The following is a 14,139-nucleotide window of genomic DNA, read 5'->3' as shown; positions in this document are numbered from 1 at the left end:
TGTGAGGGAGCTAGAGGGTCGAGGAAGAGGGCCTGGTGAACCGAGTCGCTGTGAGTCTGCCCCACTTTGCTTCCTGCTATGGGCTGGGCCCTGAGCGGAGCCAACTTGACAGGACGGCTCCCTCTGCCTCCCCAGGGACGTGAGGAGCGGTGAGTGCGGTGTGTGCATCTCAGTGGCAGCTGAGTTTGTGGAGGAAATGCAGGACAGTGAAGAGCAAGAGCCACAGAAGCCCCAAGCCTGGGCACCAAGTGGAGTTGTGCCACCCGGGGTGTGACAAGCACCTCCCTACCTGGCCGATGTGGCACAAATGCAAACAAAGTAGGTAATAGACTGATGCAGAGCAGGTGCTCACTAAATGGCAGCTTGCATTTCCTAGGCACTGCTGGCATCCCAGATCAGCTTACAGGACAAGTGTAAAGAGACTGCCTCTTGCCTTCCTGTGCCCTGTCTTGTGTATTAGGACTCTCTTGGTCAAGACCAACGTTTAGGCCAAGGTCAAACTAATATTACAAACTAAATGGAAAAATGTAAGAAATCAGGTAGAATTGGGGTGGGGGCAGGCAGGAGAGATCTAGTGGGTCCATGACTGTCTGTGCCTCTGGGCCCAGTGAGATTAGGATTCTCTTCTAGGCCACTCCTCCAGGGCAAACATGACCCAAAGCAGCTTCCATATTTCCTCAAACATCAGCAGACTGCACCCAGAACTCACTCTGGAAGATCCCTAAGTATCTACAAAATAGATTATTAAGTGAACAAAGCAAAGTAAAAATACTGTGCATTTGCATAAGGGGGGGGGGGGGGACTTTGACATATCTGTTTGTACATGCACGGATCCTGGAAGGAAACCTGAAAAACTGTTTGCACTGTTTATCTCAGGGAGGGAGCTTGGTGGCTGGGGAAGAGAAGTCGCAGGGGAGAGAGACTCATTGCATAACCTTTTGAATTGTGAACAATGAAAATCTATTTAATAGCAGCAGCAAAACCCCAAAGACTCCCAGACCAGAGGGTGTGGAGCGAGGGGAGCTGAGGCAGAGATTCCATCTGGTATGGTTGTGGTCTACTACCACTGTTGGTCCTATTCCTGGATGCCAGGCCCTGCAAGGCTTAATCCTTTCTCAGATTTAGGCTGGATGAAGACACCGTGACTTTAAAAATCAGCCTGGGTTTTGGTGTGTGGTACACACAGTTCCAACTCCAGCAAAGGAAGGAAAAGCCAAATAAGAATTTGGAAGGTGACAGCTATTTCAAACCACAACATCCCCTGCCCCCACCCATGCAATCTGCAGGCTCATCCCTGGCCAAGAGCTGTCCCCAGAACAGCAGCCTGGCCAGCAGGCCATGATCATTTATGTTTTATCTAGGCCAGGACTACCCACAGGCAGTCCCCGGCCTAGGCCACGGTGAATGCCTCAGTATACCACGGGAGATCTGTAGGTAACACAGGGAAGAGGGAACAGGGCAATGGGAGGCTGTGGACATCAGGGGTGTGCTGAGAGGCTGCACTTCTTGTACATGATCCAGGATGGCCAAGAACACACGGCTGCACGGGGCACTGATTTACCAAAGTTGTCACAGACTCACTGTTTACAAACCATCTATTTCCTTTCAGTTCAGCAGGATGACTTACCTCTGGCTTCTTCTTTGGCCCCTGTTTCTTCACACGCAAGGTGTCAAGAGACAGCTGTTGCACGTGCATCATCATTTCTGTGGAAGAAACAGAGGGCTGTGGCCAGACTGCCACTCCTCATCTCCCCAGCGTGGCCCCTTCCTGGGGCCAGGGGCTATACTTTTCACTGGCCTGGCCCACTGGATCACACCAGCCTTGCCTGCCACCTTCTGGCTATGTGTCACCTCTGCACCTGCTGATAATAAAAGAAAGGGCTGGGTCCTCTATCCTGGGAAAAGTACCTAAGCTGGCCCCACTCTGTTTTGTAGTACTGAACACAACTCTTGAACAGGAGGTGCCTTATGGCTCACAAGGGCTTTAATGTACCACTGAAGAGCTGCTTCCATTGGGGGGAGACCAGTCATGTGACTTACTCAGATGTAGCTGTATATGGCAGACCCAGAAGGAGCTTCCCTAACACACTGGAAGGCAGGAAATTAGACCACGTCAGAAATGGCTGATTTTCTAGTGACAATGGAGCCCCCCACATCCCAGACCAGGACCTTCCTGAGCAGTTTTCTATTGCCCTGGCAGATCTTGGGCTGGATGGGGTTCAGCCCCCTACAATGGATTAGAGAAAACCCTAGACTCAAGGTGGAGCTGCATGTGAGAGTCAGTCACTGCCAGCCGATTCTTTTTTTTTGTTAAGTTTATTTATTTGGGGGCACCTGGGTGGCTCAGTTGGTTAAGCATCCGACTCTTGTTTTCAGCTCAGGTCATGATCTCATGGTTCATGGGTTTGAGCCCCGCATCGGGCTCTGTGCTGACAACATAGAGCCTGCTTGGGATTCTCTCTCTCCCAATCTCTCCTTGCCCCTCCCCCACTCGTGCTATCTCAAAATAAATAAAAACTTAAAAAATAAAGTTTATTTATTGACACAGAGAGAGTCTGCACATGTTGTGTGTGCCAGCAAGCATGAGCAGGGGAGGTGGGGGAGAGGGAGGGAGAGGGTGAGAGAGGGAGAGAGAGGAAGAGACAGAGAGACAGAGACAGAGAGAGAGAGAGAGACAGAGAGAGAGAGAGAGAGAGAGAGTGATATGATCCCAAGCAGGCTCTGTGCTGTCAGTGCAGAGCCCAACATGCGGTGCTCGATCTCAGGAACCATGAGATGATGACCTGGGATGAGCTGCTTAACCAACTGAGCCACTCAAGTTGCCCCTAGGATAGCTATTCTAATGTAAATTTATTACAGCCTGCAAACAGGTGGTTACAGCGAGGAAACCCTACATAAATACGAAAAAAGTTTCTTTTTTTTTTTTTAATTTTTTTTTAACGTTTATTTATTTTTGAGACAGAGAGAGACAGAGCATGAACGGGGGAGGGTCAGAGAGAGGGAGACACAGAATCTGAAACAGGCTCCAGGCTCTGAGCTGTCAGCACAGAGCCCGACGCGGGGCTCGAACTCATGGACCGCGAAATCATGACCTGAGCCGAAGTCGGCCGCTTAACCGACTGAGCCACCCAGGCGCCCCACGAAAAAGTTTAAGATTTTATTTAAAAAAAAATGTTTTTAGTTAAAATTTTGTATAAAAATAATTTTAAGAAATTAGAGGTTATACCAAATGTGGGCCTCGAACTCACACCCCCAAGATCAAAGAGTTGCATGCCCTACCCACCGAGCCAGAGAGGCTCCCCGAAAGCACATGAAATTTAGTCAGGTCAAACTAGGTTGGAATGTGGGCCACACCCCTCATTTCTTTTTTATATGACTATTTTTTTTTTTTAACGTTTATTTATTTTTTTGAGACAGAGACAGAGCATGAACGGGGGAGGGGCAGAGAGAGAGGGAGACACAGAATCCGAAACAGGCTCTAGGCTCCGAGCTGTCGGCACAGAGCCTGACGCGGAGCTCGAACTCGCAGACCGTGAGATCATGACCTGAGCCGAAGTCGGACACTCAACCGACTGAGCCACCCAGGCGCCCCACACACCCCTCGCTTCTGATGAAACTATGGGTAATTTATTTAACATCTAAGGCTCAATTACCTCATCTGTACAATGGACAAATGACTGCAGTGGGGACTGACTTGAGCTCATTCCTAGCACAGAGTCACAGCTGGTAAGTGGTTGTGGCTACCAGGAGGGTTTCCGGTTTGTGAAAAGGGTCATCACACCAGCTTGAGGAGAGCCGTAGGGCGTTCCACAAAGCAGCACCGTCCTAGGTGCTAGGACCGAGCACCTGCTAGGACTACTGCTGGTCTCCACACCCCCCACCGCTGTGGGGCCACATGATGAGTGGGTACATTCGGCTTTCAGCTAGCTCATACTGGCTGACATCCCTCTAAAAGCGGATGTTCCCAGTCAGTCACCAACACCCCTCTGCAGAAGCCCTGGGCAGAAACGGTACCGTCCACATGCAGGATCCTCACTCCCCAGGAGCGGGCACTGGTCAGGAGACTGTTGCTGCTCCCACCACCTCCTCCGCTGCTGCTCCCCTGGGAAGACAAAGCAGTCAGGCAGGAGCAAGAGACTCCCCAAGGCCTGAGCAGCTCTGAGGCACCCCGTGAAGAGACGTTATGGGAGAGTCTACCCCAGTCCCCTGAAAGACCCTCTCCTCCACAAGCGCTGGCCACAGCGGGAGGCAGGGGCTGCTGCTCCAGGCACTTGTGACCAGGAAGCAGCACAGGCTTCCCAGAGAGCTGTCAGGAGGGCCTCTTGGAGGAAAGCTCTCACAATAAATACTGGCGACCGACCGACCGTCACCATCATCAAGCAGGAAGCTGTGCTGGCCTCAGGCCGTTCCTGCCCTGCTGCCCCAGGACGGCACACGGCCTTCCCCTGCCACAGCCTGCGCCCCCTTCTCGATGCCACTTTACCCACTGTGCTCCCGAGATCACCTGAACTCCTCCCCCCGCTGCTTCGCTTTCATGGCTCTGGGTCCCACAAAAGGGACAAACTGCTAAAAGATGCACAAAGTCCGGCTTATGTGCAGCGCGGCATCCCCTCCAAGGTGCTCGTGCTAGGCTCTGGTGTTGGAAGGATTAGGGAGTCAAATCTGGGCTCTACCACCGCCACCCTGGGCGACCCTGGACAAATCACTGAACTTCTCTGAGCTCTACTTCCTCATTTGTAAGAAGAAAAGAAGGACGGTACGTCTCACAGGTTGTGCGTTCTGTGTCAGTACTTCAGAAGCCCCTCCTAAGAAAGGTTAGATCCTCCCCTGTGCCAGAGACGTCCACCTGCAGCCCGCCCCCCTCCGCTCACCTGGTTTCTGATGGCTTTCTGCAGTAGCTCCTTCCCTCTGCTCAAAGGCACCTGACAGGAAGAGAAGGGCAATGAGGTACGCTGTGCAGCCCACCTGTGCACAAACAGATGTTCACACAGGTGCTGGTGAGGGCTTGGGAGTCATGTGTCTTGGAAAGCTGGGAGCATTGACAGCTGAGGAGCAGCAGAAACAGAAGCCTAGAGAACCTTTTGGAGGTAAAGGTAAAGCCACACACAGTCCCGGGTCACCCACAGGTAGCTGCAGCTTGGACCCAGGTGGAGAAGCGCATTCTGAATTTACCCAAGGCCAAAGTGTCACCAGTACTCTCAGACCTCTCTTTACGAGTCTCCACACCCCCAGCAGACAGGTCTGGGCCAATTTCAACACGCCCTCTCTGGTTTACAGAGGACCTTCCTATTGTTTTTGACCCTCTGACTCTGAAGTCCCTTAAAAAGTGAAATGTATCACAGAAGGGACAGCATGGGGATAACCAGTTGCGAAGGTTTTTAGATCTAGAGCTATGATAAAATATTTTCAGTCTCCGAATTCAAATGAGAGGTTAAATTAATCCAGATGGAACTAAAGCCTGAGACCGCCCACAATGGCTCACCGAGGCCTATTTCCGTTGCTCAGAAAACACACCTTTCCTACCTGATGAGGTTCTTACCGAGTCTGTGGGTTTCTGTGGAGGCCGGGGGTGGCCGCACTTCGGATGGGCCGTGGACGGTGTCTGCACCCTGACCTCGCTGGGACTGGGGCAGCCTCTGTGGTCTGTCGCACTGCTCTCTGCCTTCACTTCCCTGCGGCTGGACACGATGTAACTTACTTCTTTGCTCAGAAAACCCTCAATTACCTGAAACCAGATCACAGAGGTGGCTGAAAACCAGAAGGCAGATGTAGAATTATCGATTCTGAGAGGTTGGGGAAGGAAATCTTGGCTGCCAGAAGTTTCAGAATCAATGTCCTTAAATAGACCAAGTGCAGTTTTGTACTGAGCCCTCAAGAAGACATCATCCTGAAACATAATAGGGTTTATATATATAATACAGGTTTTGTCTCCAGAACTGCTGCTCCTGACCCAGCAGCAGAAGGCCACAGGCTCTGTGGTTTGACCAGATTGAGTCTGCACAGAGAAAGAGCACACTGGCGGGGCCCAACAGGATTAAAAGTAGCTGGTTAAGCCATGGCATTCCTGTGAAGATACTCGGGGGCATCCAGACACCGCGCCTGTGATCCTGACCACACTACCAAAAATAGGAACAAAAACATGAAACAAGACAAGAGTTTGCCTGCTACTGAGCTGCACAGGTATCCGCTCATCCTACCTGTAAGCTCCTCGTTGGCACTGAGAGGGTCTGACTCATCTTTGTATCCCAAGGGCCCAACACAGTGCCTGAAGCACAAGGACACTCAACTCATATTTGTGGGGAGAAGAAAAGATGGAAATAAGCAGTGGCGAGGTGGCTAATGCTTAGTGACCCACTCGCCAGGGAAAAATCCCTGCCACGAAGCATGTGCTGATTTCTGGGGGGTCAGAACTCCCACTATGGCTGATTGCAAGCTACTGACATGATGTTACTGAACGTGGAACTGGAAAGAGATGCTAACAACTGGCTCCACCTCCAGCACACCACTAAAAGTCAGGATGAATGATGGCCCTCTCTGAAGGGTGGACTGGATGAGAAACTTAGCACTGAGCTTAAAACAAAACAAAAACAAAACGAAAAAACCAACAACTGTTTAAGTCCCTGAAAAAGCTAAACACGGTCTACCAACGTCTACCACAGCAATTCTGCTTCTAGGAACGCCCCCCAAAGAACTGGAAACAAGGACTTGAACAGATACTTGTACATCCTTGCTCACCGCAGCATTATTTATAATAGCCAAAAAATGCAAATAACTCAAGTGACCAACAGATGATAGACAAAATGTGATGTGTACATACAACAAAATATTGCTCAGTCATGACATGAAGTGAAGATACACGCTACAACATGGATGAGCCTGGAAAAGATTACGCTAAGTGAAAGGCGGCAGACACAAAAGAACGACTATCTGTGAGTCCACTGACAGGTCTCTAGAATAGGCAAATTCACAGAGACAGACGGGGGATTGGACAGGGGTTGCAGAAAAGGGAAGTGGGAAGTTCTTGCTTACTGGTTACAGAGTGTCTGTCTGGGGTGATAAAAGTTGTGGAAACAGTGGTTACGGCGGCCCAGCTGCGTGAATGTAATTAATGCTGAAAACTGTACATTTACAAAGGATTAAAATGGCACATCTTATGTTGTGTACGTTTTATCACAAAAAGAATCTTTAAAGTTATGGCTTGAATGAGAGTACCTATGTTCTGTAATATGGCAAAAACAAATGGTGGGCGGGGGGAGGAGGACAATGACTGTCCTATATAAACGCGGCCGATGGTCCGATGGCTGCATGTGGCTCCCACTCCAGTCTGCCTACTCTTCTGCAATGTGACGGCTATTCCTATCAGGAGGCAGAGCCCCCTCTTCCATCGCCTTCAATCAGACTCCTCTGGAACAACACAATGTAGTGAAACGTGTTCCAGAGCCTGAGTCTCAAGAGGTCGTGTAGCTTCCCCCTTCACCTTCTTAGAAAGCTACCATGAGACCGCCGTGTCAACAGGCTGGTCTAGCTTACTGTATACACATATGATGTTACGCGTAGATACAACATATGTAAGAAGCCTCTCAAACGACACCTGAGAAGCCATAGAGAGGCAGCCAGCACCAACTCCCAGATGTGTGAGGTCAACTCCATCCTTCCAGCCAAGCTGACCCTCCACCCAAATGCAGCTGTAGGCGGGAGCCTTGATGAAACCAACAGAGAAACCACCCAGCTGCTCCACAGAGTAGTAAGAAATAACTTGTTTTAAGCTCCAGTTCTGGGGTGGTTTTTTCACACAGCACAGGCTAAATGATAGAAGGGACTAAAAGTTCAAAAGGTAATTTGGGGCCAGTTTGGGTGTATAATCAACACTTGGTACATTCCCCATTGCCAAGCTTCTATATTCCTGAGCTTCTGTTCATTTGACAGAAAAGAGCCTCTGCATTCCAAGCTTATTCAAGTCATTTCCTTAGTTGCCCGCCTCTTTGGAGCCGAGCACCATCATCCCATTTTCGAAACTCGAGAGTTCCCCATGTCAACCCCTTACTAAAAGTGCCACGCGGCACACACATGGCTTAAAAATATTTTAAAGGACTCAAATACGGCAAATGCTTCTTATGGGAAGTTTTTCACCAGTGTTATGTAAAAGAGTTAAAATTTAGAAATAATCTCGATGTCCACAGAGTAACCATTAGGTAAATTAATAATCCACTCAAAGAAATATATTCTCATTACAAATAACATGAGGGACAATAACGATAGCAAAGTGCTAATGCTTTAAGGTTATGGGCAAAACGTTGGTAATCAAAAATGTATTCATGATCACATAGCTACACAGGAAATAAACATAAAAAAAAAAAAAGAATAGAGACAGAAGTAGAGGAGTGGTTACCCAGGTTGGGTATATTGAGGAGAAATGGGGAATGACCGACACGGGTATGGGTTTCTTTTTTGGGGTGATGAAAAGGTTCTAAAATTGTGTATTCACACAGCTTGCATATCTCTGTGAATACACCAAAAACCATTGAGTTGTACATTTTAAATGGATGAACTGTATGGTATATGGATTACATCTCAAGAAAGCGGTGAAAAAAGGGGCACCTGGGTGCTAAGCCTTCAACTCTTGATTTCAGCTCAAGACATGACCTCACAGTTCGTGAGTTCGAGCCCTGCCTTGGGCTCCATGCTGACAGTGGGGAGCCTACTTGGGATTCTCTGTCTCCCTCTCTCTCCACCCTTCCACTGCTCGCTCTCTACCTCTCTCTCTCAAAATAAATAAATAGATATTAAAAAAGAAAAATAATAATAAAATGAAGCTGTGAAAACTAAGAGTCCAGGGGCGCCTGGGTGGCGCAGTCGGTTAAGCGTCCGACTTCAGCCAGGTCATGATCTCGCGGTCCGGGAGTTCGAGCCCCGCGTCAGGCTCTGGGCTGATGGCTCAGAGCCTGGAGCCTGTTTCCGATTCTGTGTCTCCCTCTCTCTCTGCCCCTCCCCCGTTCATGCTCTGTCTCTCTCTGTCCCAAAAATAAATAAATGTTGAAAAAAAAAAAAATTAAAAAAAAAAAATAAAAAAAAATAAAAATAAAAAAAAGAAAACTAAGAGTCCAGAAGCGAAGATATCAAATACCTAGAAGTCACAGATACAATCCCTCTCCAGCTCCTGCCCGATAACCCACAAAGGCACATGATATCACAAGTCACAAGCAGGTTACATACCCCACCCAGCTGCTGGATGGCCCCCGTCAAAAACTGGAGACTCTTGCCAGCAGGCAGATCCAGATAAAAGGACTTTCCAGAGAAGGGCTGCCTCCCAGCATCTGCAGAGCTCATCCGGCATTTTTCCAGACAACTGGAAACTTCCAGTTGAGCCCCTAGGAAAGAACAAAAGGGAACAAAGTGAGAAGCATGGGCTGAGAGTCACGCAAGCCGAACAATGCTCAACGACAGCCTCTGTGGTGTGCCCCCGCTAGACCCTGGGCACATAAAGATGAACCTGGGACTGGCGTTCATTCCTACCTGCATGAAGCCCAGATGTGAAGGGATCAGAACCCTGGTACGTGGATGGCAGGAACCTAAAATGGTGCAGCTACTTGAGGAAATAGTTTGGCAGCTTCTCAAAATGCTAACCATAAAGTTAACATGTGACCCTGCAATCCCACTCTTAGGCATAAACCCAGGAGAAACGAAACTGTATGTCCAGATAAAAACATGTATAAGAATGTTCATAGTAGCATTATTCATTCAGCCAATAGGAAATAATTCAAGTGTAAATAAAATAATAAGCAAAATGTGGTGTATCCATTCAATGGAATATTATTGGGCCAATAAAACAAACAAACAAACAAACAAACAAACAAAAACGAGCCACTGACAAATGCTACAACCAGGATGAATCTCACACACATGCTAAGTCAGAAAAGCCAGATACAAAGACCACATATTATATGATTGCATTTATATGAAATGTTCAGAAAAGGAAAAGATACAGAAATAGAAATTGGATTAGTGGTTGCTTAAGACCGAGGGTGGGAATAACAAGTGACTGAAAATGGGCATGAGGTTCTTTTTGGGGTAATGAAAATATTCTAAAATTAAATTGTATTAGATGTACAACTCTGTAAAGTAACTAAAAATCACTGAAAGCATACAACAAATGAATTTTATAGTGGGTAAGTTACACCTCAATAAAGCTAAAAAAAAAAAAATCCAAAAAACAAAAAACCCAACCGTTCAGTGAATATAATCTTGAGATTTGTGCATTTCTTTGTATATAAAAGAGAAAAACCTATAAATACATATGGGATTCTGATCAATGAAATGCATGCTATATTATTTAGAGAGAAAGGTACTGTCTACAAATCACTTGAAATGTATCAAAAATATAATGGATAGAAATCCATCATGATAGGGGCGGCTGGGTGGCTCAGTTGGTTGAGTATCGGGTTCAGCTCAGGTCATGATCTCATGATCTCATGATCTTGAGACCCACAACAGGTTCGATGCTGTCAGTGCAGAGCCTGCTTTGGATCATCTGTTCCCCTCTCTCTCAAAAATAAACATTAAAAGAAATCCATCATGATAAAATAAATATATTAAAATGTCAATGATAAAATCTAAATGGTGTGTATATGAATGCTCAATGTAAAAGTCTTTAGACTTTGTTGCAGGATTGAAAACTTTCATAAAAAAACCTTAACGCTTGAAGAGATAGGGGTGCCTGGGTGGCTCAGTTGGTTAAGTGTCCGACTCTTGGTTTTGGCTCAGGTCACGATCTCACGATTTTGTGAGTTCCAGCCCCGCATCAGGCTCTGCGCTGATGGTGCACAGCTCACTCGAAATTCTCTCTCTCCCTCTCTGTGCCCTTCCCCCACTCACACTATCTCTGTCTCTCTCAAATAAAACTTAAATAAAAACCCAAAACTTGAAGAGATAAAAAGGATTCAAGAGAATGTGACAACCACTGAAGCAAAGAACTTCTAATATACAGATGAGAGTCCCTGAAGACAAAAAATACAACAAAAATCCCAAAATACTAAAATCATAGTTCCCTGAAATAAAAAAATGTTTTGAACTAACAAATTCAAAGAGTTTATCACATAGTTGAAAAGATGGACCCAGAACAGCAAACACCATGATATAGTTAATAAAACTGCTGGATTTTACATGAGGGGTTTGAGGCGCCTGGGTGGCTCAGTCAGTTAAGCATCTGACTCTTGATCTCTGCTCAGGTCAAGATTTCATAGTTCGTGAGTTCGAGCCCCCCATTGGGCTCTGCGCTGATAGTGCAGAGCCTGCTTGGGATTCTCTCTCTCCCTCTCTCTCAAGGTATATAAATAAACTTTGAAAAAACTAGGTCATTGACTTGGCCGTTTAGAAAGTAAAAAATAGGGGCGCCTGGGTGGCTCAGTCGGGTAAGCTTCTGACTTCAGCTCAGGTCATGATCTCGCGGTTTGTGAGTTCGAACCTCGCATCAGGGTCTGTGCTGACAGCTTGGAGCCTGGAGCCTACTTCTGATTCTGTGTCTCCCTCTCTCTCTGCCCCTCCCCCGCTTATGCTCTGTCTCTCAAAAATGAATAAATGTAAAAAAAAAAAAATTAGAAAGTAAAAAATAAATAAATGAGGGGTTTGGAACAGATATTTTTATAAATCTCCTAAAACTCCTTGACTTCATAAATTCCTGCATCGCTCCTTGCTACTGCCCAATCAGACTCATTTGCACCTCCTCAGTATCTTTCTTCTTCTGAGTTCCACATTACTTATTATCTTTCCTCTTAGTATTTTTCAGCTTCATATTCTTGTTTACTCCTTCAGGATGAACCCCTGGACTCCCCATCAGACTGGGAAGAGATGTTGACTTACATATCAGCATTATTCCCCCCAAACCAGAGCCTGCTCTCCCATCCTCAGCTGGCACCTGACCTTCAGGCACTTACCTTCTGGCCCCCTAAATCTCTCTCTTCCTGAAAGCCCTAGTTCAGAGACAGAAAATACTGGAAAGTCACCTTGACATTTCACAGAAGAGACCTTGTTGTGAGTCCCTGCTCTGCTTCTTACTAGCTGTGTAACTCTAGGCAAGTCACAATCTCACTTCGTGTCTCTGAATCTCTATTTCTTCACTTCTGAAAGAGTGATAATAATTAGTACCCACCCCCTTTGGACAGTCCATATGCAGTAAATCAAATATTGTAAATTGTGTCACATAGTCGTATCGAGGGGATATTTAAATACTTAACAGGGGGCGCCTGGGTGGCGCAGTCGGTTAAGCATCCGACTTCAACCAGGTCACGATCTCACGGTCCGTGAGTTCGAGCCCCGCGTCAGGCTCTGGGCTGATGGCTCGGAGCCTGGATCCTGTTTCCGATTCTGTGTCTCCCTCTCTCTCTGCCCCTCCCCCGTTCATGCTCTGTCTCTCTCTGTTCCAAAAATAAATAAAAACGTTGAAAAAAAATTTTTTTAAATACTTAACAGGCATTGTGATAATATGGATGAATTATATAGAATATGAATCATACCTCAATAAAAAACTATCGTTAAACAATTTTTAGGGGTGCCTGGGTGTCTCAGTCAGTTAAGTGTCCGACTTCGGCTCTGGTCATGATTTTGCGATCTGTGGGTTCGAGCCCCTGCGTCAGGCTCTATGCTGACAGCTCAGAGCCTGGAGCCTGCTTTGGATTCTGTGTCTCCCTCTGTCTCTCCCCCTTCCTTGCTCACTCTCTCTCTCTCAAAAATAAATATGTGTTAAAAAAAATTTTTTTTTTAATTTGATATTTGTGGGGCACCTGGGTGGCTTTGTTGGTTAAGTGTCCAACTTTGGCTCAGGTCATGATCTCACGGCTCAGGAGTTTGGAGTCCCACCTCAAGCTCTCTGTTGTCATCTCAGAGCCCACTTTGGATCCTCTGTCTCCTTCTCTCTCTGCACCCCTCCTAAACTAGCACACACTCTCTCTCTCAAAAATAAACATTAAAAAAAATAATAAAGGGGCGCCTGGGTGGCTCAGTCTGTTAAGCATCCGGCTTTGGCTCAGGTTGTGATCTCACAGTTCGTGGGTTCAAGCCCAATGTCAGACTCTATGCTGACAGTGAGGAGCCTGGAGCCTGTTTCAGACTCTGTGTCTCCCTCTCTCTCTCTGCCCTTTCCCGGCTTACACTTTGTCTCGCTGTGTCTCGCTCTCTCTCAAAAATAAATACAAAAAAAAGAAAAAAAGTCCTCCAGAGTAATTTATTGCATTCAGTTGATCATACACAGTGTAAATACAACACTGCATTTTACAGATCACCTTGACTGCTTTGCGTAGATGCCCTTTTTTTCTGAAGTTAATGTGAACTTTCTATTGTTAATTCAATAGTTCATGATTTTTTGGTAAAAGAATCAGAAAGACTTTTATTTATTCAACTTTTGTGCTATAATCTGTTGGTCAGTATTTTTTACTAAACATTTCTGTGATATGCAATTTTAATTCTGGCAGTGAGTTTGGAAAGTTAGTTTAATTCTTACTGCCTGTGTTTTCTAAAATGACAAATATCTTCTAAATGTCTATTTGTTTTTAATATGATTTTATTTATGAAAAAAAATTTTTAATGTTTTTAAATTTATTTTTGTGAGAGGGAGAGACAGATGTGAGCAGGGGAGGGGCAGAGAGAGACAGAAGCACAGAACATGAAGTAGGCTCCAGGCTCTGAGCCTGACACGGGGCTGGAACTCGTGGACTGCGAGATCATGACCTGAGCCAAAGTCAGCTGCTGAACCTACTGAGCCACCCGGGTGCCCCTATTATAATTTTATTTTATTTTATTTTTTTTGTTATTTTTTTCCCCTATAATAATTTTAAATAAAACACTCATGTCAATTTTTATTAGGTATATCATTCTTTTAAAATATTTGTTTTGAGCTACAAGAATAGGCATGCTTCAGTAAAGATCATTTATGATCAGAGTAAAAAAATAAATAAATAAATAAACCTCGGTATTTGTATAGTTTCAAGACTATTATAAAGGTAAAATGGTAACTTATGATTGAAGAAACCTTCCAGACACCACTTTAATCAAATGATCAAGTTAACGTGACCAGTGATGAGCCTTAGCCACTCATGTGCCTTCTGACACCAATCCTACAAAGGGCACAACATCACTTCTTTGTCAAAA

General features: G+C 46.0%; 1 protein-coding gene across 1 annotated transcript in view; it reads right to left on the bottom strand.

Annotated features, from left to right (window-relative positions):
- DBF4B (DBF4 zinc finger B) overlaps nucleotides 1-14,139 on the bottom strand; it is a 32,964-nt gene that overhangs the window by 9,906 nt on the left and 8,919 nt on the right. Inside the window, exons 3-7 of the mRNA XM_047093251.1 lie at nucleotides 9,214-9,368; nucleotides 5,540-5,725; nucleotides 4,872-4,922; nucleotides 4,015-4,102; nucleotides 1,628-1,704 (exon numbers count right to left, since the gene is read on the bottom strand). Of these exons, the coding sequence (XP_046949207.1) occupies nucleotides 1,628-1,704; nucleotides 4,015-4,102; nucleotides 4,872-4,922; nucleotides 5,540-5,725; nucleotides 9,214-9,368 (557 nt within the window). The remainder of the gene's footprint in view (nucleotides 1-1,627; nucleotides 1,705-4,014; nucleotides 4,103-4,871; nucleotides 4,923-5,539; nucleotides 5,726-9,213; nucleotides 9,369-14,139) is intronic.

Source organism: Lynx rufus, unplaced genomic scaffold, assembly GCF_022079265.1.
Source record: "Lynx rufus isolate CCGP_SWC_20201006 ecotype Redwood Valley unplaced genomic scaffold, mLynRuf1.p SCAF_34, whole genome shotgun sequence".
Lineage (NCBI taxonomy): Eukaryota > Metazoa > Chordata > Mammalia > Carnivora > Felidae > Lynx > Lynx rufus.
Note: the sequence above shows the minus strand (reverse complement) of the source record. Positions and strands in the feature narration are given on the sequence as shown.